General features: G+C 43.5%; 1 protein-coding gene and 1 pseudogene across 2 annotated transcripts in view; both read left to right on the top strand.

The window, feature by feature from the left end:
* The window catches only part of PPP1R14D (protein phosphatase 1 regulatory inhibitor subunit 14D), a 27,505-nt gene extending 836 nt beyond the window's left edge, over positions 1–26,669 (top strand). Inside the window, exons 2-6 of one of the 2 annotated variants that reach the window (XM_053889192.1) lie at positions 2,547–2,678; positions 14,219–14,497; positions 25,837–25,920; positions 26,111–26,143; positions 26,346–26,669. In XM_053889192.1, coding sequence (XP_053745167.1) covers positions 14,243–14,497; positions 25,837–25,920; positions 26,111–26,143; positions 26,346–26,411 — 438 coding nt within the window. In that variant the 5' untranslated portion in view covers positions 2,547–2,678; positions 14,219–14,242 and the 3' untranslated portion in view covers positions 26,412–26,669. Of the gene's footprint in view, positions 1–2,546; positions 2,679–14,101; positions 14,498–25,836; positions 25,921–26,110; positions 26,144–26,345 lie in introns of those variants that run through there. The other variant, XM_053889191.1, reaches the window with a different exon arrangement.
* LOC109263143 (heterogeneous nuclear ribonucleoprotein A3-like) lies at positions 11,045–12,330 on the top strand (annotated as a pseudogene).
* Positions 26,670–27,536: the final 867 nt, after the last annotated feature.

A 27,536-nucleotide genomic window follows, 5' to 3' on the forward strand; every position in this document is an offset into this window, starting at 1 on the left:
AAGAACTCCTCTTAAAGACCATTCTTACAGAGCAAGATTGGCCTTGTTAATGTTCTCCCCAAAAAGAGATTCCACACCTTTTCATGATGATCTAACAAATCCCGCCCAGTGAGAACGTTCTTTCTAATTTCTCATCTAGAGCAGCTTTACCTACTAGGTCCTGTAGCCACCCTTTGATCATTTTCCTGGATGACCTGCAACACTCCTCAACTGCCTACATTATGAGTGTTAGGGGTGGGAATCTGGGGTCTGTCCCCCTCCTCTGGATTTTCTGCTTTTTTTCTCATTGCCCCTCGCACACTGGTGGACACAGGACAATGATGTTATGCTGAGAATGCAGCAAAAGATTGTGCAGTTACTGGGGAGAAAGGGTTTTGTTGTGAGCAGATTTCTGCCTCCCCCAATACCTTATACATACAAGAATCCTAACACAGGAGTCTATGACCTTATGGTGACGTGACTTAACCATAGGTTTATCATTACATCCATCTACACCATTACAAAAACCTGTATTTCTCAAGCACTGACAATGCCCAAATGCTGTTTTTAAGTACTTCCCACACGTTGCCCTATATACTGAAAACAAACCAAGAAAGTAGGTACTATTTTTATCCCCATTTTACAGGTGAACGGACAGGCTCAGACAGGTAATGTAGCAGGTAGCAGAGGGAGGATCAGAGTCTAGGCAGACCAATTCCATTGCTTTAGCGCCTAAACCCTGGGCTTTACTACACTCGCAACTCTGACTTCAGCTGGACCTTCCACCCTGCCCACAGATTTAGCTCGCCAGAAACAAAAACTCATTTTCAAGTGGTGGGCAGCCCCCTTTAGTTAAGATGCTGGCACAACTTGACATAATTGCTGATGCTCACAGCTACTCTGAGAATAGTTTCCACTTTGCAGAGAAGTTCACTAACTCCATTGAGCTCACAGTGAAGAGTGGGAGGCAGAGCTGGATAGGGCTTGAGTATGTGGACTTTAGACTCAGGCTTCTGGGTTTAACTCTCACCTACCTGTGTGGCCTTACTTACTATCTGTGTGGCCTTTGGCAAGTTATTTAGCCTCTCTGTGCCTTGGTCTCCTTGTGTATGAAGTGGGGCCTCATAGGTTATTATGAAGATTAAATGAGTTAATGCAGATAAAACATTTGATACCATGAGTGCCCAAAAGTAACAGAGCTAGAATTTTATTCCAAGTCTCTCTGCCGTCAAAAACTACACTTTTCCTACTACTTTATACTGCTTCCTACATACTGAGAAGAAAAACTACGCATGAGAGGAAAAAAGACTAAGATAGTCCACCCAAGTGGTGAAAGCAATGGCATTTGAATGGCGGGAATATGGGGTAACATTTTCTTCTTTCTAGTTTTTAAGTTATCTTCCAAGTTCCCTTTAGTGAGTTTCCACAATGAAGACCAGAAATATATCCTGACAGTCTCCACATTCATCATATTTAGTGCCACATTGCTCTTCTCTCCCCTTTCTCTCCTGGTCTCATTGTCCCTGCCACTTTGGAGTTATCTTTGCCCTCTGCCTTTCCTTGGGCTTTCCCTGCAAACATCTAGCTGGCTCCTGGGTACTGACAGTCTTCCCTGGTATTGGGTCACACCTATCCCTTCTGTCTACTGCCATTGCTGTCCTTGCTCTGAGCTCTGTGCCAGCTTCCAGATGAACTCCAGGCCACCTTGCACGCTGCGTGAGGTTGCCTCCTCCAGCCTTGCCTTCATCTGCCCTTTACCCGTTTAGACCCTTAGTGACCGCCACCCCCCCCTCCCCATAGCCTCTCTGGCAGTGTACACAGAGCCAGCTGTCCCCTGGATGGATTCATAAAGTACGCTTTGTAGAGAAGCAAAGAGTGTTAAACCTGCTGAGGGGCTTAGCTAAAGGTGTTCCTCTTACATATAGGAAACTGAGCTCAGAGACTTGTCCTTGATTTGTTCAGAGACACAGAGCTAATGTGTAGCAGAGGGCCACATGCAGACTTAAGGTCTCCTGACTGCCAACCTTATGCCCTTTCCATGATTCTGCCATGCCTTCCTGCAAAGCATTTCCAGATGATATGGTTTTCTAATTGTTTATTGCAGGCCCAAGAGGAGCTGTCTGGGTAAGTTAGCTCTTTTGTTAGACCATGTGGCTCACCCTCCCTCTGTGAGCTTGGAGAAGAGTAGGCCTGGGTTTATGCTACTGACTTCATTCTTATGTGCCATATCACCGGTACCAACCATTACTCTTAGGATTGGGTGCTTTGGTGAGAATATTCAGTCCTTAACACCACTGCTAGAAAAGGAACGCTGACTACCTTGTCTCAGATGGTGATCTGGTGGTTTCTAATCAGTAGGTGTGGTGGGTCGTCTACAATGATGGCCAGCAAAGGTGGTAGACTCTACTTCACCTTCCCATATATGCACACTGCTCCTCCCACCAAGAGGTGGCATCTGTGTTCCCTTCCCTTTGAATCTGTAACTTGCTTTGACCAACAGGACATGCAGAAGTGGTACCCTGTGACTTCCGGGCTGTAGCCACATGGCTTGCATTTTTCCCTCTTAGAACCAGTTGTGACACAAAGAAGCTTGACTCCCCTGCAGGAGCGAGAGACCACCTGAAGAGAGCAAGCCCCTGGAGGATGTGAGACAATGAAGGAAGAGAGAGAGAAGTACAGCTATCTTGAAGCCACCCCAGGTGAGTAGCTGTGTGAAGCCATCTTCTATCCTTAGCCTCAGTCCAGCTCCCCTCAGAGACTGGCTGTGCCTGCCAAGCCCTGCCCAAGATGCAGAACTGGGAGTAAATAAATGGCTGTGTTTGTTTTACGTCTTTGTATTTTGGGGTGGTTTGTTATGTGGCAATAATAACTGAAATGGAAGGATAATATATTTACAGATTAAATTTTAGTTTTAATTATTTAATGATCATAAACAATACATTTTATTTTATTTTATTTTATTTTGTGGTGACAAAACCCAGGAACGAATAAACAATAAATTTTAGAAATAAATTTCCATTTTAATTATCTAAGTCAAAGCCCATGAATTCTCTTGATAATGTAGAACCAATAATTTTTGGTAAGGAATTTTGGGGAAAGTAATGCAATACTTTTCAGGGTGAGGCCACTGTGATTGGTTCAATCTTTATTTAAGGGAGACAGATCTTCTTGGATATTACTACAGCCTTAAAGAGGCATTTTAATTTTTTTTAATGTTTATTCATTTCTGAGAGATAGAGACAGAGCACAAGCTGGTGGGGTGGGTGTGCAGAGAGAGAGGTAGACACAGAATCCAAAGCAGGCTCCAGGCTCTGAGCTGTCAGCACAGAGCCTGATGTGGGGCTTGAAGTCACGAACCGTGAGATCATGACCTGAGCCGAAGTTAGATGCTTAACCGACTGAGGCACCCAGGCGCCTCTTAAAGGGGCATTTAAAAAGAATTATACTAATGCAAAAATGCCCACACGGTATTCCAGTGTGGTAGGTGACTTCTAAATTGCCACCAGTTGTCTAGCCCTTCTGATTTTCATGCCCTGTGTCATGTTTTCCCCTTGAGGGTGGCTGGGCCTAGTAACTGACTTCTGATGAATAGAAAACAGCAAAAGTCATGGCATGTCACTTCCTAGATTAGGGTACAAAAAGACTGTGACTTCTACCTTGCTTGCCTACCACCTTCCTCTCATGCCCTGGCTCTAGCGGAAGGTAGCTGCCATGTGGCAAGGAGTCCTCTAGAGAGGTCCTTGTGGCAAGGGATTAATGTCTCTGAGCAACAGCCCTTGCCAGCACCTGACTTGCAGCCTTCTGAGAATCCCTTACCCAGAGGAGCCAGCCAAGCCGCCTGCTGAAACAGTGATATAATAAAACTTAATGTTTTGGGGTGCCTGGGTGGCTCAGTCGGTTGAGCGTCCGACTTCAGCTCAGGTCATGATCTCACGGTCCGTGAGTTCGAGCCCCGCGTCGGGCTCTGTGCTGACAGCTCAGAGCCTGGAGCCTGTTTCAGATTCTGTGTCTCCCTCTCTCTCTGACCCTCCCCCGTTCATGCTCTGTCTCTGTCTCAAAAATAAATAAAAAAACATTAAAAAATTTAAAAAATAAAATAAAATAAATAAATACTTAATGTTTTAAGCTGTAAAATTTTGGGATAATTTGTTATGCAGCTTTATATGACTAACGTATTTGTTAACAGAAAAAAATAGGATATCAAACTATAAAGTTTCTTTGGTACAACTTTTTAGAGAGCTAATATGACCATAAATGTCAAACTCCCCTAAAATTTTACACACCCTTGTAGCCCCACCTCTAGAAATTTCTCTTAAGGGAAAAGAAAAATCATGGAATGCTAACAAAGGAATAGTTACAGGGATGTTCAGAACAGTACTATTTATAATGGCAAAAAACTGGTAGCAATCCATATATCTAATGATAGGGGATTGAGTAACTGTATCATGGAATTGTTGCTAATAGAAGAGGTTGGAATCCATTAGTGAGTCTTTTTTTTTTTTTAATGTTTTTATTTATTTTTGAGACAGAGAGAGACAGAGCATGAGCGGGGAAGGGGCAGAGAGAGAGGGAGACACAGAATCCGAAGCAGGCTCCAGGCTCTGAGCCGTCAGCATAGAGCCCGATGCGGGGCTTGAACTTACAGACTGTGAGATCATGACCTGAGCCAAAGTCGGACACTCAACTGACTGAGCCACCCAGGCGCCCCATAGTGAGTCTTGAAAACAAACTGACTTGCTGTTAGCATTTGAAAAAATAAAATGAAATAGAGTTAAAAATATCAAAGGTAAGTTTTTCTTCATAAGAAAATTTTCATTTCAGCAATCCCTATCAAAATAACACCAGAATTCTTCACAGAGCTAGAACAAAGAATCCTAAAATTTGCATGGAACTGGAAAAGACCGTGAATAGCAAAGCAATCCTGAAAAAGAAAACCAAAGCTGGAGGCATCATAATTCCGAACTTCAAGCTCTATTACAAAGCTGTAATCATCAAGACAGTATTGTACTGGCACAAAAACAGACACATAGTTCAATAGAACAGAATAGAAAACCCAGAAATGGACCCACAAATGTATGGCCAACTAATCTTTGACAAAGCAGGAAAGAATATCCAATGGAAAAAAGACAGTCTCTTCAGCAAATGGTGTTGGGAAAACTGGACAGTGACCTGCAGAAGAATGAACCTGGACCACTTTCTTACAACATACACAAAAATAAACTCAAAATGGACAAAAGACCTAAACCGAAGACAGGAAGCCATCAAAAATCCTGGAGGAGAAAACAGGCAACAACCTCCCTGACCTCAGCTGCAGCAACTTCTTACTTGACATGTCTCCAGAGGGAAGGGAAACAAAAGCAAAAATGAACTATTGGGACCTAATCAACATAAAAATCTTCACAGTGAAGGAAACAATCAACAAAACTAAAAGACAACCTACAGAATGGGAGAAGATATTTGCACATGAAATATCAGATAAAGGGTTAGTATCCAAAATCTATCAAGAACTTATCAAACTCAACACCCTAAAAACAAATCGTCCAGTGAAGAAATGGGCAGAAGACATGAATAGACACTTCTCCAAAGAAGACATCCAGATGGCTAACAGACACATGAAAAAATGCTCAACATCGCTCACCATCAGGGAAATACAAATCAAAACCACAAGGAGATACCACCTTACGCCTGTCAGAATGGCTAACATTAACAACTCAGGCAACAACAGATGTTGGCGAGGATGGGGAGAAAGAGGATCTCTTTTGCATCGTTGGTGGGAATGCAAACTGGTGCAGCCACTCTGGAAAACAGTATGGCAGTTCCTCAAAAATTTAAAATAAAACTACCCTATGACCCAGCAATTGCACTACTAGGTACTTATCCAAAGGATACAGGAATGCTGTTTTTATGGGGCACATGCACCCCAATGTTTATAGCAGCACAATCAGTGGTAGCCAAAGTATGGGAAGAGCCCAAATGTCCATTGATGAATGAATGGATAAAGAAGATGTGGCATATATATACAAGGGAGTATTACTCGGCAATCAAAAAGAATGAAATTTTGCCATTTACAGCTATGTGGATGGAACTAGTGGGTATTACGCTAAGTGAAATAAATCAGAGAAAGACAAATATCATATGACTTCACTCATGTGGAACTTAAGATACAAAACAGATGAACATAAAGGGAAGGGAAGCAATAATATAAAAACAGGGAGGGGGACAAACCATAAGAGACTCTTAAATACAGAGAACCAGGGGCGCCTGGGTGGCTCAGTCGGTTAAGCGTCCGACTTCAGCTCAGGTCACGATCTCACGGTCCGTGAGTTCGAGCCCTGCATCGGGCTCTGGGCTGATGGCTCGGAGCCTGGAGCCTGCTTCCGATTCTGTGTCTCCCTCTCTCTCTGCCCCTCCCCCGTTCATGCTCTGTCTCTCTCTGTCTCAAAAATAAATAAACATTAAAAAATAAATAAATAAATACAGAGAACGAACAGAGGATTGCTGGAGGGGTTGTGAGTGGGGGGGGGGTGGGCTAAATAGGCAAGTAGCATTAAGGAGGACACTTGTGGGAATGAGCATTGAGTGTTATTTGTAAGTGATGAATCACTAAATTCTATTCCTGAAATCATTATTACACTATATGTTAACTAACTTGGATGTAAATTTAAAAAATAATAATAATAAAAAGAAAATTTTCATTTCATGTTTATATATGTATGCATTATGATATTAAATGAATTTCTTACTTTGAGTCATCGTCTACAATTTTTTTTATGGCCCAAATTTTGAAAAACTCTGCAGATTAAAAAAAGATATGTACAAAACTACTTAATAAAAGTATTCAAAAGATATAAAATTATAAAATGGCTTGCATATGTTACAAAATGATCTAATTTCATGGAAATCCAAAACAAGCAAAGCTCTATGAAAAAGGAAAAATAAACATACCAAACAGATCATTTATACTTTTCTTCTTTATCTATATTTAAAAATTTTCTACAATGAACATGTCATCTTTAAACATATTTCTTGAATAATAATAATAGTTTTTAAAGTTTCCCAAATAATTATATATTGTATATTAGTATTTTCTTTTATTTATTTATTTATTTATTTATTTATTTATTTATTTATTTAATATATGAAATTTATTGTCAAATTGGTTTCCATACAACACCCAGTGCTCATCCCAAAAGGTGCCCTCCTCAATACCCATCACCCACCCTCCCCTCCCTCCCACCCCCCATCAACCCTCAGTTTGTTCTCAGTTTTTAACAGTCTCTTATGCTTTGGCTCTCTCCCACTCTAACCTCTTTTTTTTTTTTTTTCCTTCCCCTCCTCCATGGGTTTCTGTTAAGTTTCTCAGGATCCACATAAGAGTGAAACCATATGGTATCTGTCTTTCTCTGTATGGCTTATTTCACTTAGCATCACACTCTCCAGTTCCATCCACGTTGCTACAAAAGGCCATATTTCATTCTTTCTCATTGCCATGTAGTATTCCATTGTGTATATAAACCACAATTTCTTTATCCATTCATCAGTTGATGGACATTTAGGCTCTTTCCATAATTTGGCTATTGTTGAGAGTGCTGCTATAAACATTGGGGTACAAGTGCCCCTATGCATCAGTACTCCTGTATCCCTTGGGTAAATTCCTAGCAGTGCTATTGCTGGGTCAGAGGGTAGGTCTATTTTTAATTTTCTGAGGAACCTCCACACTGCTTTCCAGAGCGGCTGCACCAATTTGCATTCCCACCAACAGTGCAAGAGGGTTCCCATTTCTCCACATCCTCTCCAGCATCTATAGTCTCCTGATTTGTTCATTTTGGCCACTCTGACTGGCGTGAGGTGATATCTAGTGTGGTTTTGATTTGTATTTCCCTGATAAGGAGCGACGTTGAACATCTTTTCATGTGCCTGTTGGCCATCCGGATGTCTTCTTTAGAGAAGTTTCTATTCATGTTTTCTGCCCATTTCTTCACTGGGTTATTTGTTTTTCGGGTGTGGAGTTTGGTGAGCTCTTTATAGATTTTGGATACTAGCCCTTTGTCCGATATGTCATTTGCAAATATCTTTTCCCATTCCGTTGGTTGCCTTTTAGTTTTATTGGTTGTTTCCTTTGCTGTGCAGAAGCTTTTTATCTTCATAAGGTCCCAGTAATTCACTTTTGCTTTTAATTCCCTTGCCTTTGGGGATGTGTCGAGTAAGAGATTGCTACGGCTGAGGTCAGAGAGGTCTTTTCCTGCTTTCTCCTCTAAGGTTTTGATGGTTTCCTGTCTCACATTCAGGTCCTTTATCCATTTTGAGTTTATTTTTGTGAATGGTGTCAGAAAGTGGTCTAGTTTCAACCTTCTGCATGTTGCTGTCCAGTTCTCCCAGCACCATTTGTTAAAGAGACTTTTTTCCATTGGATGTTCTTTCCCGCTTTGTCAAAAATGAGTTGGCCATACGTTTGTGGGTCTAGTTCTGGGGTTTCTATTCTATTCCATTGGTCTATGTGTCTGTTTTTGTGCCATATTAGTATTTTCTTAACTATGTTACATATGCACAGAAAAAAGACTAGAAGAAGTTTGCCAGAATGTCAAACTTTCAAAGTTTGCCAGAAGTTAGCAGTCATGGTTTTATATGGTGGGATTGTGAGGAATTTTTAATGTTTTAGAAAATTTGGAAATGTTGGGGCACTTGGCTGGCTCAGTCAGAGGACCATGCGACTCTCAATCTCAGTGTTGTGAGTTCGAGCCCAATGTTAGGTGTAGGGGTTATTTAAAAATAAAATCTAAAAAAAAAAAGAAAAGAAAAGAGAATTTAGAAACGTTTCTAAAATGAACATGCTTTTCTTCCATAATAATTTTTTTTTTTAGTTAAGTAATCTCTACACCCAGCATGGGACTCGAATTCATGACCCTGAGATCAAGAGTCATGTGTTATACTGACTAAGCAGCCAGGTCCCCCTATAAATAAAAATGTTTAATAAGAGGAGGAAGAGAAGAGACATTTAAAAACAGCCTAGTTCTTTTTGTTTTTTAAGTTTATTTATTTTGAGGAGGCAGAGAGTGAGTGTGGGGGACAGGCAGAGAGAGGGGGAGAGACAGAATCCCAAGCACTCTCCGTTCTCTCAACACATAGCCCAACATAGGGCTCAATCCTAGGAACCATGAAATCGTGACCTGAGCCAAAACCAAGTCAGCTGCTTAACTGACTGAGCCACTCAGGAGCCCCAAGAAGAGCATAGTTCTGATATCTTCCTGTTGCCCATTTTATACCCCCCACTGGATTTAGGGCAGGCCAGGGGAGAAAGGCAGACACCCTCACCTCTGCCCAGGGCAGCACCCTCTTTGTTTACCCACCCTGATGTGGCCCTGCTGTCCTTGTGGTTTTTTCTTTCCATGTTATCTTGGGGCATGATTCCCTTATCTCAGGCAAACTGATGAATGGTGATGCTCGTAGGGCAGTGAGCTGTGTGTGAATGCAAAAACGGAAGAATGTCAGTAAGGAGCCTTACACATAAATAATGGGCATAACTCATTTGTATGCCATTGAGCCTCACAGGAGCCATGCCGCATGCTCTTGCAAAATCTCCACAACCTCCAGTTTACAGATGAGGAAATAGGCTCACAGAGGATCCATGCATGAACCTGTCTGTGTCGCAGTGTAGGTGTCTATGAAGTTTGCATATTTTGTGTCCCCAATCCATCACCAAGTTCTATTAACTAGGATCCCCTAAATAGCTTTCCAATCTGTCCCTTTATACCCTTTTCACTACCAACAACACTACCTCCTCCAGTTAAGCCCTACAGCAGTGGCCTAACTGATCTCCTTCAGGCTTTTTGCACTCTCTGATTCTCTGTCTTTTGGAAATTTAAATTTGAACTTGTCAGCCTACCCCACCACTATTACATAAGATTTTGTTGTGACTTCCAGTACTCTTAGGATAGAGACAAAATTCCTTAATGTGGATTACAGAGCCCTGTGTAGATACCTCTACCCACTCTGCCTCATGACTCACGATTTCCTCCCTCCTCTCTCTGTTCTAGCCCCATTGGCCTTTTAGTCCTTGTACTCAACATCTCCCTCCTGCCACAGAACCTTTGCATTTGCCCTACCTTCTGCCAGATCCATTCCTGCTGGTCCCTGTGCCTAGTTAACTCCTATTCATCCTTAAGAACTCAGTTCAAACTGTTACCACTTGCTAGGTCACACCCTCAATATAGCACCTTTTACCTTCTTTTCCAGATAACTAAATACAGTTGCAACTTTACATTTGTTTGATTAGTTGATGAATATTTGTTTATTTTTACTCTAAACTGTTAAGTTCCATGAAGGCAGGGACTGTGTTTCTTTGGATCACCAATCTCCAGTACTGAGCATAACACTTGGCCTGCTAGATGAGCTCATAAAATCTTTCTTATTAAGTGACTAGGTTAATGAACAAAACTCATTGAGTCTTCTGATCTGGTTCCTTTTCCTGAAAGGGCTCCCAAACTCTTCAAGAAGAGAGGATGGAGGAACTATCATAATAATGCTTGCCATTGTTATGTGTAACAGGTCATCAAAGTAACAGTTGAGTCTGCAGGCTGCATATTAGAGGCCTCCCTACCACTCATTTCCACCCTCTTCCAAAGAGGCTCAGGAGGGAAGCCACTGTGAAGAAATCCCTGGGCCACCCTTTGGCAGACGTGAAGCCTGGAGCCTCACCAGGAAGGCAGGGAGAGTGACAAGGCAAAGGAAGGGAATGGATGTTTACTAAGAAGGGACTCTTGTTTTGGACATCATGTTTACATCTATCAACTCATTTATTCCTCCCCCAAAGCCCCATGTTGCAGATGAGAAAATAGACTCAAAGAGGTTGTGAAATGTGAGGGTTATAAAACCAATGCAGGGCAAAAAACTAAGTTTGAACTCACATCTGGCAGTCTTCCTCTAAAGTCTGGGCTTTTTCAGGCTATTTTCCTGGGCTCCAGCCCTCAAATACCTCCCCCACTCTGTCATCTTAGAGCCCCAAAGTTTTTCATCATTAAAGACTCATCTATTGGCCTTTATCTATAGCTCTCTTTACGCAGTGTATGGTGGTTGAAATCGATACACTGGAAACAGAAACTCAACATTGTAAAGGCAACTACTGTGAGACCTAACAAGAAATATATAAACAAGATCCTGTGTTGAACTCGAGTTGGAAGAGACGAGTCTGGTCTCAGGATGGAGGTAAAACTGCCACCCGGTTGCCCTCAGCCCGACTCCAGCTGTCGCTGCCACTGCCAGGAGGAGGGCCATGATCTAAAGGAACAAGAGGAGTTGAGAAAACTGTTTATTGGTGGTTTGAGCTTTGAAACTACAAATGATAGTTTATGAGAACGTTTTGAAAAATGGGACACACTTACAGATTGTGTGGTGATGAGAGACCCCCAAACAAAACGTTCCAGGGGTTTTGGTTTTGTGACTTACTCTTAAGTGGAAGAGGTGGATGCAGTCATGTGTGCTCGACCACACAAGGGTGATGGACGTGTAGTGGAACCAAAGAGAGCTGTTTCTGGAGAGGATTCTGCAAAGCCTGGTGCCCATCTAACTATGAAGAAAAATTTCGTTGGTGGTATTAAAGAAGATACAGAAGAATACAATTGGAGAGACTGCTTTGAAAAGTATGGCAAGATGGAAACCATAGAAATTATGGAGGACAGGCAGAGTGGAAAAAAGAAAGGATTTGCTTTTGTAACTTTTGATGATCATGATACAGTTGATAAAATTGTTCAGAAATACCATTACTATTAATGGGCGTAATTGTGAAGTGGAAAAGGCCCTTTCCAAACAAGAAATGCAGTCTGCTGGATCACAAAGAGGTCGTGGAGGTGGATCTGGCAACTTTATGGGTCGTGGAGGAAACTTTGGTGGAAGAGGAGGCTACGGTGGAGGTGGTGGCAGCAGAGGTAGATATGGAGGAGGTGATGGTGGATATAATGGATTTGGAGGTGATGGTGGCAACTGTGGTGGTGGTCCTGGTTAAAGTAGCAGAGGAGGCTATGGTGGTGGTGGGCCAGGATATGGAAACCAAGGCGGTGGGTATGGTGGTGATGGTGGAGGATATGATGGTTACGATGAAGGAGGAAATTTTGGAGGTGGTAACTATGGTGGTCGTGGGAACTATAATGATTTTGGAAATTATAGTGGACAACAGCAACCAAGCTGAGGACCCATGAAAGGGGGCAGTTTTGATGGAAGAAGCTCGGGCAGTCCCTATGGTGGTGGTTATGGATCTGGTGGTGGAAGTGGTGGATATGGTAGCAGAAGGTTCTAAAAATTTTCAGAAGAAAAGGGCTACAGTTCTTAGCAGGAGAGCGAGCAAGGTGTTGTCAGGAAAGCTGACAGGTTACTTTGAGAGTCGTCCCAAGTGCATTAGGGGAACTGTAAAAATTTGCCACAGAAGGAACGATGCTGCATAGTCAGAAAAGTTCCTGCAGCTTAAACAGGAACCCCTTCTTGTTCAGGACTGTCATAGCCACAGTTGGCAAAAAGTGCAGCTATTGATGAATGCAATGTAGTGTCAATTACATGTACATTCCTGAGGTCTTCTATCTGTTGTAGCTTTTTCTTTTTCTTTTTGTTACCTGAGGTATATTGCCCTGTAAATTGGGCAGTAATCCCAGGAATAAAAATTAAGGAATTTTTAACTTTTCAATGTTTGTGTAGTTCAGTTTTTCTACGTTTTAGTACAGAAATTTTAACAAAATACAGTTTTGAAGGTGTTTAGTTGCAAGTTAATAAGTAAAGAAGAAGGTCATTGTTAATTACTATTTTGAATGAATTTTGCTAACGTTAACTGTGAAGAAACACCTGCTGACTTGCAGTTTAAGGGGAATCTATTCTCCGCATTTCCAAACCATGAAATGAATGGACTCTGACATGTGGAGAGAATAGATATTTGTATGTTTGCAATGTGTGTTTTAGATAAATACTTGGACATTTAAATTAGCATATTTGTAAATTTAATAGCATTAAGATTTACCTTCAAATGAAAAAAATCTCAAAATTAAAAAGAAAGAAAAATATACATATAACAAAAATTGGAATGTGGAAAGTAAAAAGGGGATGATGAATCTCCCATCATTCATATTGAGGAGACAAGAGATGCTATCTAAAATGGACAAATATATGACATTACACAAAGGGATAATGGTGATTACAGGAGAATTAAAAACAGAAGCTGTTGATGGGGTTGCTTCTGGGGAGTAGAGCTGGGGAGAGGAGAGAAACTTTCATTTTTCATTTGTTTGTCCTTCTGAGCTGTTCATCTTTTAAAAAAATTACAGTGTTCTTCTGTAACTTTTCTAAAAAGTTTAGAATATTTTGTTGCAAAAGACTAAACAAACAAACATACCCTTCCTTTAGAATGCAGGTACTGTGTGTTTAAAACTGTTAGTCTTGACACCTGGGTAGGAGGTAGGTCTTTGGGTTTCCTCTGTGTCAGGAAGGACTTGAGTCAGGGGAGGGTCATGTGATGAAAATATGGCTTCCTAAGCAGTTGCTTCTCGGGAACGGGCATGGGAGAGAAGCTTGATAAATTTACCTTTGCAAGCACAGGGCCACGCTGATAGAGGAGCACCTCTTCCCTCACATATTTCATAATGCAGCTCGCATTCAGACACACCCAGACACAAGAGGGTACTGACCCTAAGAGGGCCAGAAATAACCATCCCTCATAACTATCTGCGGTGAGACTCTGCCCCTACCAGTGCCACACTCTGAGCTGGACCTCCTACCTGCCTGGGACCCTGCTCCTGCAGGATCCATCTGACTCCAGCTCCTCAGGGCCCAGGTGGATCTAGTTCCAGGAAGATGAGATGCTGAGTGCTCTCTGGTGAGTGTGATTCGGGTCCTGTTCCAGAACTGGCCATAGAGCACTGAATCAGAGCCCTGCACCCCTCAGGACCCAAGGATCCCTTCTTCCTCCCGAGGATTGGCACCCTCTTGACCTTTGCTTATCTGAAATTTATATCACTTTGGGCTACGGCAGCTGCACAAGAGGAGGGCTGGGGCACAGCTCGGGAGTGCCACTCACTGGCAGCTAAGAGCCAGAAGATTGGCATTCCCAGCACCAGAGAAAGTCCTGTTGATCTTTGACCCTCCGCCCCTCCCGGAGACTTGGCCCTCCCTCCTCTTCCTTCCTTTCTTCCTTGCTGGCCTCTCCCTCTGTTCCCCGTCTCCTCACTTCCCTGACACCCTTGCTCTGACTGGCCGTTTTCCCCAGGTTGTTGCTCACGCCAATCCTTCCATGCTGTCTTCAAGCCCTACTTCCTGCACATCTCCCAACGCTGATGGGGAGAACCCAAGTAAGAAGGTCCAGTGGACTTCTGGGAGGAGGAGGACGTCATCCACGGACTCAGAGTCAAAGTCCCACCCCGACATCTCCAAAGTACCCAGGTCCCGGAGACCCAGCCGGCTGACGGTGAAGTATGACCGGGGGCAGCTCCAGCGCTGGCTGGAGATGGAGCTGTGGGTGGACGCGCAGATTCAGGAGCTCTTCCAGGTGAGTGCTACCAGCAGGGTGGGAGGCCACCAGGGTCCTGGGAGAGAGCCTGCTGGGAGACCTCAGGAGGAGCCGGAGGGCCAATGTGAGAGAAAGCTGCTCGCAACAAGTGAATGTGGATTTGCAGTCCAGAAACCTGCCTGCCTCTGGTCTGGGCTCTACCTCTAACTCTCTTCAAAATCTGGGCCAGGTCTTTTCACATCCCTGAGACTTAGTTTCCTAATCCACAAGATGAGCCTATCAACGCCTGTCATAGCTCCTTTGTAGGACTTTTGTGAAGCTCAAATGAGATACAAGAGCGATTTTTATTTACTTCATGTCTTGACTTACTCTCATCCTGAACACACATACGTGTCAAGGGCTACATTGTCCAGGACTATAGCTATGTGTAGCTATTTGCCTTTCAATTAATAAAAATTAAATAAAATTAAAGGTTCATTTTCTCAGTCACACTAGCCACGTTTCAAGTGCCCAGTAGCCCCACGTGGCTCATTGTTACCACACTGTCAGCACACATATAGAACATTTCCATCCTCTCAGAACAAACAGCAATGGACTAGAATAAGTCCTTGGCCCTGGCTCTGATGGACTCCCCTCAACTCCACCCTGTGAAAAGGATGGCTTTCTGCCCCTTGTCATGAGAAGTGGCACCTTCCTCCTGAGATAACTAAAAATCGGGATCCTAGAGTAGTCACAACTGCTGCTTCAGCAACAAGGGTAGCATTCTGTACACTTAACTCTGTGTTAGGCACTGCACCCAGCACTTGGCATGCGTTACCCCATTCGGCCCTCCGCACAACGCCCTTCGGTAGCTATGTTTTTACGTTGAAGGAAATGGAAGCCTAAAGATGTTGAGTAACAAGTCCAAGGTCATACAACTAGGAAACCAGGAGACCAGGAGCTGCAGCTGGAGCTCTGCCTGCAGAGCCTGGGCGCTTACTCGGGCAGCTTAGTGGTTCTCCAGCCCTGAAGTACTTCAGAAAAAACCAGATGACTTGACTGTGCCTCAACTGACTTTAAATCTACTAGGGTGGGGTCCAGGCACTGGTCTTTTAATAAGCCCCACAGTTAATTCTAGCATGTGGCTGGCTGAGAACCACTGCACCAAGCCAGAGACCAGGAGTCTTGTCCACATACCATGGTCCTTTCTTCCTCTGCTTCTTGACTCAGCTCCTATCTTTTGTTTCTGGGGCAGCAAGGGACTTGTTATTCTTCCGGGTAAGGGCTGTGTCAGTGGCCCTGTGATTGGGGGTGGAGGAGAATGATGCATGTGGCCCAGGCTGTCTTGTGAAGCTCACTGGGTCATGTATCAGTTTGGCCCAGGTGTCCACCATGTCCCCTGCGGCATTCTGGGCTCACTTGTTCAGTGTAGGGAGATGCCCTGGAACTGTGAGCAGGAGAGGCACACGTTCTTGGCCTGCGTCTGCTCTGCCCTTGGAGAACAGCTCTACTGCCCTTCTATCCTGCTGGCACCCTCCCGCTCTGGAACAGTTTCACTTTCAGATTGTTGTACACTTGCACAAAAAGTCTCATATTTCAGACACCTCAGAGCAAATTTTTCCAGGTACTGGAGAAAGACACTAGACAAAGAACCTGCTTTTGCAAGATCGGTGCAGGGGGGAAAGCTGTACAATAATGAGCTCATCACATTTGAAAGCAGGATACGTGGGAGGACCACTCCCAGGCAATGACCGAAATAAAATACCTGGCCTGCAGTTGCCATGACAAATTGTCCAAAGGTGCCAGGTGGCAGTTCCTCTCACAATCCCAGCACTTTTCAGCAGGAAGCATCCAAGTGCCTGGGGAAGCCCCAGGTGGCTGGTCATCTTAGGCAGAGATGGAGGCAACAGTGTTCAGGCTTACCTAGCCCCACTTCTACCCATATAGAGTCTGTCTCCACCCACCAGGCTCTCCTCGACATGCCCACCTTGGATAGAACTGCTGGGAATTATTCCAGGGATGCATCACTACTTGTTTAGTTTGGTTTAATGGGTTACAACCTTACCTTGTTGGAGGGCCCCGTCTCATCTCACTGGGTATGCACCAGCTCTGTTGTCGTCAGAGGAACCAAGTCTGGGTTCAACAAAACAGACTTGGGGCCCTAGAGCTCCTATTGTCCAGAGGTGGAGTGTGGATTTGGCTTCTAAGGAAGGATGTAAACACTCATGAGTTTGTTCTATTTTAAGGAGACTCTTGGGGCACCTGGGTGGCTCAGTTGGTTACGGACTTTGGCTGAGGTCATGATCTTGCAGTTTGTGGGTTCAAGCCCCATGTTGGGCTCTGTGCTGACATCTAGGGGCCTAGAGCCTGCTTCAAATTCTGTGTCGTCCTCTTTCTCTGCTCCTCCCCCCACCCCCCCCCCCCCCCCCCGCTTTCTCTGAAAAATAAATAAACATTAAAAAAATTTAAGGAGACTTGCCCAACAATATGCCCCGCCCCCGATCCCACCCATGATTCCATGTCTCTTTTACGACAAGACTTCTTAAAAGTTTGTCCACACTCACATCCTTTCTTTAAAATGTTTATTTATTTATTTTGAGAGAGAGGGAGAGAAAGTGAGCACACAAGCCAGAGAAGGGGCAGAGAGGGAGAGAGAGAGAATCCCAAGTGGGCTTCGTGCTGTCAGCACAGAGCCAGACTTGGGGCTTGGACTCAGAAACTGTGAGATCATGACCTGAGCCGAGATCAAGAGTCAGATGCCTAACTGACTGAGCCACCCATGTGCCCCCACACTCACATCCTTTACTTACCTTTCCCCTTCCTTTCACTATTCAAACCACTGAAACCTGGCTTCTGTTCCCACCATTCTATTGGGAGCTCTTGCCAAGGTCACCAATCACTGCCTTGGGGCCGCCAAATCTAATGTACACATCAGCAGGGGATACTGTTGACCACTCTAGAGTTTTGAAACGTTCTTCCCCACGCCCCCTCCAAAGAGAAACATTCCTTCCCTATAGCTTCTATGACACTATCTTTTCCTGGTGGCAGCTGGCATTTTGATGCAGGCAGCCCTTCTGATTTGGTGACATTTTAAGAAACAATCTATTAGATTTCCAACTTTAAAAAAGTATTGCTAACAAATATGTGAAACAAACACTTGTTAGCTCATCCCTGAGACTTACTTCATTGCTGGTTCCCATGGCAGAGAGATCAGGAGTACGGGGATGGAACGTGGAGTGAAAGTGAGAAAGGAGATCAGGCAGCATCTGGCAGGAAACCACTTCATGCAATATCGACTCACAGTTTTACCACACTTGTTCATCTCAGCAGGGGTTGTTTGATATATCCACTCATTTCTGAGAATTCAAAAAATACTTTAAGGAAAGAATATTTGGATTATGATATCAGCCCATATTCTCAGCTCCGGACTGCAATGGTAATCTGACTCTCAGTAATATATACATACCTTATATCCAAAATACGTGTAGTTAATATCATAAGTGATATGAAAAGGTTTTTGGGAGTCAGACTAATACTTTTTTTAGAGGTAGAATTCTAATAGTTGGAGTGCAGCTTTACTATTCTGCCCCACTCTCCACCTTCTGGAATTCCAAATGCACATGTGTTAGACCACTTGATATCATCATACCAAGATCACCAAGACTCTTTTGTCTTCTTCCTACCCCCCCCCCAGGTTTTTTTCTTTCTGTGTTTCATTTTGGCTAGTTTCTGTCTCTGTATCTTCAAGTTCAACTGATCTTTACTTTGGCAACGTCACATATGCCATTTCCTCCATTCATCCAGTAAGTTTTTCATTTAAAATACTGTATTTTTCATCTCTGGTTGCTCCACGTTTGTTTTTTTTCTCATAGATTTCATTTTTCTCATTAGTATGTTCATGGTTTCTTCATCTGCTAATTCTGTCATGTGTGTGTGTCTACTTCTATTAACTGATATTTCTCCTGGTTATAGGTCATATTTCCTGCTTCTGGTATGACTAGTGATTTTTTTGACTGGATACTGGACATTTTATGAGTTTCATGTTACTGACTAACTGGATTTTTTTTTTCTTCCTTTAAAGCATTGGGCCTTGTTTTAATAGGCAGTTTAGTTACTTGTGGCTCAGTTTGATCCTTCTGAAGCTTATTTTTAAGCTACATTGAGTCTAGAGTATCCTTTAATCTAGAGAATAATTTAACCCCCAGTCAGGTATGGCCCTTCTGAGGTGTCTACTGAATTCCTAAATGATCAGTGATGACTGTCCACTCTGACTGGATGGAACTTGATTAGTCTCCCAGTCCTGTGTGAGGTCTGGGAACTGTTCATCTCTGTGCCTTTGGTGCCTCATAGTACCTGGGCTTGTGAGGCTTTATCCTATGAATGTGCATCTTGTGTTCAGCAAAGACTCAAGAGAACCTTTATGCAGATTTCTGGAGGTCTCTTTTCATAACACCCTCCTCTCCAGAACTTTGTCTAGCAACTTCCAGCCACCTCAACCCTGAACTCTGATCTCTGTCCTATCAATTTCGCAAGACCACTGTGCTCTCCTTGGGACCTCCCTCTCTGCTCTGTGGTCTGGAAATTGCCTCTAGGAAGAAATACAGGGCAATTACAGAGTTTGTCTCATCTGTTTCCCTTCTCTCTTAGGTAGTCCTGAGCAACCTTTGTCCAATGATTGAGAACATAGTTCATATATATTCTAGTTTTCTAGTTACTTTTAAAAAATGTTTATTCTTGGGGCACCTGGGTGGCTCGGTCGGTTAAGCGTCCGACTTCGGCTCAGGTCATGATCTCATGATCCGTGAGTTCGAGCCCCGCATCGGGCTCTGTGCTGACAGCTCAGAGCCTGGAGCCTGTTTCGGATTCTGTGTCTCCCTCTCTCTCTGCCCCTGCCCTGTTCATGCTCTGTCTCTCTCTGTCTCAAAAATAAATAAATGTTGGGGCGCCTGGGTGGCGCAGTCGGTTAAGCGTCCGACTTCAGCCAGGTCACGATCTCGCGGTCCGTGAGTTCGAGCCCCGCGTCAGGCTCTGGGCTGATGGCTCGGAGCCTGGAGCCTGTTTCCGATTCTGTGTCTCCCTCTCTCTCTGCCCCTCCCCCGTTCATGCTCTGTCTCTCTCTGTCCCAAAAATAAATAAAAAACGTTGGGAAAAAAAATTAAAAAAAAAAAAAATAAATAAATGTTAAAAAAAAAATTAAAAAAAAATGTTTATTCTTGACACAGAGAGACAACACGAGTCGGGGAGGGGCAGAGAGAGGAAGACAGAATCCCAAGTAGGCTCAGTGCTGTCAGCACAGAGCCCATTGTGGGACTTGAACCCACGACTATGAGATCACAACCTGAGCGGAAACCAAGAGCCAGACGCTTAACAACTGAGCCACCCAGGCACCCCTAGTTTTCTGGTTACTTATTTTGGGAGAATAAATTCAGTCCCTGTTACTAAGAATAAATATCTGGTTAACTCCCACTCAGCCTTCAGTTCTCAGATTAGAGGTCACTTCCTCCAGGAAGCCTTCTTAAATCCCAGGCTTGGTTATGTTCCCTTTCCATTGTGTTCTCAAAGTATCTCATCAGAGTGCTTATCACTCTGTATTATAACTGCCATTTCACTTGTCTATATCCTTCAGGAGACTATAAGCTTTTCAAGGGCAGGGTTATATCTGTCTGTCTTGCTGTTATGGCCCCAGCACTTATCACAATACTTGGTGCATAGCATGCCCTCAACAAATATGCATTAAATGAATGAAGGATGAACCAGATGAGCTAGAAACCAAGCAAGCAAAAAGGAAAGCCTAGAGCTTAGGGTGAAAGAGCTAACTTAGAACCCTAGCATTATTTATTTTTTAAAAGGCATGGAGTGGTACCTGGGTGGCTCAGTCAGTTGAGCATCCGACTCTTGATTTCGGCTCAGGTCATGATCTCATGGTTTGTGAGATGGAGCCCCACATTGGGCTCTGCACTGAGCACCAGGCCTACTTTGGATTCTCTCTCTCTCTCTCTCTCTCTCTCTCTCTCTCTCTCTCTCTCTGCCCCTTCCCCATTCATGGTCTCTCTCTCTCTCTGTCTCTCGAAATAAATAAATAAACATAAAAAAAATAAATAATAGGGGCACCTGGGTGGCTCAGTCGGTTAAGCGGCCGACTTCGGCTCAGGTCATGATCTCACGGTCCATGAGTTTGAGCCCCGCGTCAGGCTCTGTGCTGACAGCTCAGAGCCTGGAGCCTGTTTCGGATTCTGTGTCTCCCTCTCTCTGACCCTCCCCTGTTCATGCTCTGTCTCTCCCTGTCTCAAAAATAAGAAAATAAAACGTTGAAAAAAATTTTTTTAAATAAATAAATAAATAAAAAGGCATGGGAGGACTAAAACTGTTAACAGTGGTTACCTGTTGGCAGTTGGAGGAAGGAGAGGGCAGGTGAGGCTTCTTTTTCCTTTTTCTTAACCTAAAAAAAATATATATATCAACTTTATTGAGGTATAACTGACAGAGAATAAAATTCGAAGTGTACATTGGGATGCACTTTTTCATATGTAACCACTACTACCCCAATCGAGATATGGAACATTTCCATCATCTAAAAAGTCCCCCAAATAATGTTAAACAAATTATACAGCTTAAGTACTTTTATATATGTATCTATTTGTCTTCTTGACTGCCTCTAATATGTGGGCTCTTTGAGGACAAGATTTTTGTTTTGTTCATTGAAGCTCCCAAGTTCATAGTGCCAGGTTAATAACAGTAGTCACTGAACATGTATTTGTTGAGTAAATAGATCTTGAAGTATTAAATAATCAGGGGCGCCTGGGTGGCTCAATCGGTTGAGTGTTCAACTCTCATTTTTGGCTTACATCATGATCTCACAGCTTGTGATCAGGCTCTGCACTAACAGCATGGAGCCTGCTTGGAATTCTGTCTCTCTTCTCCTCTCTCTGCCTCTTCCCCGCTTGATCTCTTTCTGTCTCTCTCTGTCTCTGTCTCTCTCTTTCTCGAAAATCAATAAACAACGTCAAAAAGGATTAAATAATCAAAAGGAAAAGGTGAAATTATCAAACCTCTAGAAAATGTAAAGGTGAATATCAAATATTTATTCAAATCCATATGAGAAGAACTTGCTAAGCATTAGAAGAAGGAGAAGGAGAAGAAATGGCAAAACCCAAACTGAAGGGGTGCCTGGGTGGCTCAGTTGGTTAAGTGTCCCACTCTTGCCTTCAGGTAAGGTCATGATCCCAAGGTCATGGGATCGAATTCCACCTTGGACTCCGTGCTAAGTGTGGAGCCTGCTTGAGATTCTCTCTCTCCCTCTGCCCCTCTTCCCTGCTTGCATTCTCTCTAAAATAAAATTAAAAAAAAATTAAACCCCCAAACTGGAAAAGACGATTAGTTACATTTAGCTATATATAAACATTTAGCTATATGTAAACACATATATTTCCCCAACCCCTTCCTCACACACAAATTTCCATCACATGTAGAATGAACGTGAGGGCTAATCTAGTTTAAAAAAAAAAAAGGCTTCTTAAATCAGTAAGAAAAAACTGAACCCAGTAAAAAAATTAATGAGGCAGCAGTTGAAGTGTATTCTGGTAACCCTGGGGGTTTCCAAGACCCTTTCAGAGGGTTCCTGGTTATGTTCATAGTAATATTGAGATGTCATTTGCCTTTTTCATTATGTTGACCTTTGTACTGATAATGCAAAAACAATGGTGACTCTCAGTGTGAATCAAGAAAGTGGCACCACGAGCACCTGGATGGCTCAGTTGGTGGAGCATGCAACTCTTGATCTTGGGGTCATGAATTCGAGCCCCATGTTGGGTGTAGAGGAATAAACAAACAAACAAACAAACAAACAAACAGACTTTAAAAAAAAGTGGCACCAACCTGTGCTAGGAGTCATGTTCTTTATCACCATGCCACTTTCACTTAAGAAAGTCCTGTTGGGATGAACACTGGGTGTTGTATGGAAACCAATTTGACAATAAATTTCATATTAAAAAAAAAAGTCCTTGATAAAGCAGTAAAAAATCACAAGTTTATTAAACCTTGGCCATTGAGTTCATCTCTCTCTCTCTCTCTCTTTAATATTTATTTATTTTTGAGGGACAGAGACAGACCATGAGGAGGGAAGGGGCAGAGAGAGATGGAGAAACTGAATCCAGAGTAGGATCCAGGCTCTGTCTGAGCTGTCACCACAGAGCCTGACACGGTGCTCTAACTCACAAGCCGTAAGATCATGACCTTAGCTGAACTCAGACACCTAACCAACTGAGCCACCCAGGCGCCCCACATCTCTTTTTTTTTAATAGACTTATTAAAATAGACTTATAAAATAAATATGTTTATTTATTTTTTGAGAGAGAGAGAGACAGAGTATGAAGGGGGAGACAGGGAAACATAGAATCTGAAGCAGGCTGCAGGCTCTGAGCTGTCAGCACAGAGCCCAATGCAGGGCTAGAACTCATGAACTGCGGGATCATGGCCTGAGCTGAAGTCAAGACATTTAATTGACTGAACCACCCAGGTGCCCCTAGACTTAATTTTTAGAGCAGTTTTTGGTTCACAGGAAGACTGAACAGAGAGTTCTCATGTTCCCCCTGTCCCCACGCATGCATAGCCTCCCCCATTATCATTCCCCAACTAGAGCAGTACAATGTTATGGTTGATGAGCCTACATTGACACATTATAATGACCCAAAGTCCATAGCTTGTATTAGGGTTCATTCTTGGTATTGTACATTCTAAGGGTTTGGACGAATGTGTAATGATATGTAGCCACTATTATAGTATCATACAGAGTATTTTCTCTGTCCTAAAAGTCTTCTGTGTTCCACCTATATATCCCACTTTCCCCATTATTCCAACTGATCTTTTTACTGTCTCCATAGTTTTGCATTTCCCAGAATGTTGTATAGTTGAAATCATACAATATGTTTGGCCAAATTCGGATTGGCTTCTTTCACTTATTCCATGTGTTTTCAGTTCATTTAGTCTTTTCATGGCTTGAAGCTCATTTCTTTTAGTGCTGAATAATAATTCCATCGGCTGGGTGTGCCGTTGATTTATCCATTTACCTATTGAAGGATGTATTGGTTGCTTTCAAATTTTGGCAGTTATGAATAAAGTTGCTATAAACATCTTTATGCAGGTTTTTATATGGATATGTTTCCAGCTCACTTGGGTAAATACTAAGGAGCTTGATCACTGTATCATATGGTAAAACTGTGTTTAGTTTTGTAAGAAACTGCCAAAATGTCTTCCCAAGTGGCTGTACTATTTAGCATTCTTACCAGCAATGAATGAAGGTTCCCCTTGTTCCATATCCTCATCAGCATTGTGTTGTCAGCATTTTGGATTTTTTGCCAATTTGATAGGTATGTAGTGTATCTCACTGTTGTCTTAATTTGCAATTTCCTACTCACATATTATGTTGAATATCTCATATTCTATTTGCCATTTGCATATATTCTTTGGTGAGGTATCTGTTCATATCTTTTCTGATTTTTCAGTTGGGTTGTTCCTTTCTTACTTTTGAGTTTCAAGAGTTCTTTGTCTATTTTGGACAATAGTCCTTTATCAGATACATCCTTTGCAAATATTTTCTCCCAGTCTGTAGCTTGTCTTCTCATTCCCTTGAGCTTCTTTCATTTTCAATTTTATAAACTCTGTATTGTTTAAATTATTTCACTGACTATAATAACTTTTGTTTTTTTAAGTTTATTTATTTTGAGAGAGAGAGCACACATGCATGCGTCAGCAGGGGAGGGGCAGAGAGAGAGAGGGAGAGAGAATGCCAAGTAGGGCTCGAACCCATGAACCATGAGACCATGACCTGAGCTAAAATCAAGTGTCACACACTCAATCGACTGAGCCACCTAGGTGCCCCTGACTGTGATAACTTTTAAAGACAGCTTTATTAAGATATGATTCACATACCATACAATCACTCACTTGCAGTGTATACTTCCAGTAGTTTTAAGTATCTTTGGGGTTATACAACCACAACTTAATTTTAGGACATTTTATCACCCCAGAAAGAAACCCTGTGCCAATTAGCAGTCACACCTCATTCCTTACCACCACCACTCCCAGCCCTAGGCAACCACTAATCTACTTTGTGTCTCTATGGATTTATCTATTCTGGACATTTCATACAAGTTGAATCATAATATGTGGCCTTTTGTAACTGGTTTCTTTCACTAGCATAATGTTTTCAAGGTTCATCCATGTTGTAGTCTGAATCAATGCTGTGTTCCTTTTATTGTTGAGCAATATTGTATAGCTACATTATATTTTATTTATCCATTCATCAGTTGATGGAGATGTGTATTATTTTAACTTTTGGCTATTATGAATAATATTGCTATGAACATTCATGCAAACTTTTGTGTCGACATGTTTTCATTTCTCTTGGGAGTAGACCTAGGAGTAGGATTGCTGGGTCAGGTGACAACTCTATATTTAACATTTTAAAGAACTGCTGGGGAGCCTGGGTGGCTCAGTTGGTTAAATATCCGACTCTTGATTTCAACTCAGGTCATGATCCCACAGTTGTGGGTGTGAACCCTTTTTGATTTTCTAGCTCCTTGGGGTGCCTGGGTGGCTCAGTTGGTTGAGCATCCGACTTCAGCTCAGGTTATGATTTTGCGGTCCATGGGTTCGAGCCCCATGTCGGGCTCTGTGCTGACAGCTTGGAGGCTGGAGCTTGCTTCGGATTCTGTGTCTCCCTCTCTCTCTGACCCTTCCCAGCTCATGCTCTGTCTCTCTCTCAAAAATTAAAAAAATAATTTTTTTTAATTAAAAAAAAAAAAGATTTTCTAGCTCCTCTCCCTCTGCCCCTGCCTCTTTCTCTTAAAACAAACAAACAAATAAAAAAGAACTGCAAAACTGTTTTCCAAAGCAGCTGTACCATTTTAGATCCTTACCAACAACATGCATACACCTTTGAAATTAAACAGGCACTCTTTTTATTTTTTTAAAATTTTTAAAAATGTTTATTTATATTTGAGAGAGATAGCACGTGAGCACTGTAGGGGCAGGGAGAGATGGGGGGAGACAGAATCTGAAGCAGGCTCTAGGCTCTGAGCTATCGGCACAGAGCCCGATGTGGGGCTCAAACTCATGACCCGTGAGATCATGACCTGAGCCGAAGTTGGATGCTCAACCGACTGAGCTACCCAGGTGTCCCGAACAGGCACTCTTTTTAAAGAACCCTAGCCCTGTTTCAGATAGAAGATAGTAGGTATTCAGTAAGTGGTGAATGGCAGAATGAACATGTCGTCTGAGGAGTGTGGTGAGGAGACAGACTGAACATGGAAGTAGGGTAGGAGATGGGTGAGCCTGACAGTAACTTTCACTCCAGCACCAGCTAGCCAGGCCCCTCTGAGCCCCATGTGATTCCCAAACAGGGTCAACCAACTCCTCCTGAGCCTGAGATTGACCTGGAAGCTCTCATGGAACTATCCACAGAGGAACAGAAGACTCACTTGGAGGTAGAATGTGGGCCTGGGGTTGGGGAATGGAAGCTGAGCTTAGAGAGGGAGGAGCCCAGGAACTCAGGTTTTGCCTCCTTGAGTGGCATGGGGAGAACCAGTTCAGAGGAGAGGATTCCTGGGAAGCTGAGTGGAGGCTTGTGGGAAAGTTCTGTGGCTCAGGGACTCACTCTTTGCTCTTTTCCACCAGGCTCTTCTCCAAAACTGCCCCCGCCCCACAGAGGTAAGGGATGCTCTGCTGCTCTGGGGGTAAGCGGGACCTAGAGGGGAGGCAGCTAATGAAGAGGAGTATTTGAGAGGAAGGCTTAGCGCTAGGTCCTTCTCACCTTCCCCAGCTCTGGAGACATGGGGTCAGGGGAGATTAAGAAGGGCATTGTGGGTGGGCGTGACCCCTTTCCTTGATCTCATCCCTGTTTCTCTTTCAGTCTTTTATCTCTGAGCTGCTCAGTCAACTCAAGAAACTCCGGAGACTCAGTCGGCCTCAGAAATAAGCCTTGGGAGACTACCTTCAGCAGCCTTAGCACTGCCAGGCCTGCCCTGAACCTCAGAATCCTGGGCTGAGAGGGAAATGGTCCCCTGGGACAAAGACAAGGAATGTGGAAGATGAGAAGGGACATTTGGATACCTCTTGTGTATGTGTAGTCACAGCTGGTTCCTGTTAGCTAGGCTTTCTGGAAGCCATTCATGGCCGTTGCCCGGTACTTTCCTTGGCAGCCAAGTGGATAAAACCTTTGGGAGCCCCAGCTGAATGGAGTGTGGAGCATATCTGTCCTGAGGGATAGGGGAGGGGAGGGTGAAGTGATATACCAGAAGGCTAGCATCCTGAGTCACCAGATCCATACTTCATTCACCCATCCATCTATCCATCCATCCATCCATCCATCCATCTAGATAGGCCTTGAGAATTCAAAGGTGAAGGTCACAGTTCTACTTTAGAGCTCATGATATAGCAAGGCCCAGAGGCCAAGCAGAGGGCACCAGACTAGGACACACAGCATCCTGCATCACCAACAGGAGCCCAAGTGGCAACGACTAGTTCTGAATCCCATAGAGGAGGTAATAGGGAAAACCTAGTTGGGTCTGCGGAAATCAGGGATAGCTAACCCTCCTCTCTCCCTAAAGGATTCAGGAGGCATCAGGCTGAGAACTAACATGAGCTGGCTCCGGCCAGCAGCAGAAAGAGAAAAGGCAGGAGCTAAGTAGAGGTGTGTAAAGGGTACAGGTGGAGACTCCAGGAGTCAGCTCAGGAAGGTGTGGCTGGAAACAGACACTAGGTCTGAATGGCAGGCAGGTTGGGACAGGAGCCTGGAGAGGTGGCATCCTTTGGGAGTAAGACAGGAAGCAGGGCATGCATCCACTGTTTGTGCAAGCACTGTCTGAGTGCTAGGGAGGCTGAGGAATCTAAGATGGTGGGGCCTGCAGGCTACAATGGGTTGCCCAGAGCAGGACACATAGTTCAGTTGAATGAATATCCATGCCTACTGCATATGAGGTTCCAGGGTGGATGGGACTGTTCCTCCTTGGAGAAGCCTGTAGGATAGCCCGACTTTTTTCCTCACTCCACAGGACTGGACTTCTAGTGGAGGTCCTGCTCTTGCCACCTCTCCAGGGGCCCA

The sequence above is a fragment of the Panthera pardus genome, unplaced genomic scaffold (assembly GCF_024362965.1).
Source record: "Panthera pardus isolate Hobbes unplaced genomic scaffold, ASM2436296v1 HiC_scaffold_24, whole genome shotgun sequence".
NCBI lineage: Eukaryota > Metazoa > Chordata > Mammalia > Carnivora > Felidae > Panthera > Panthera pardus.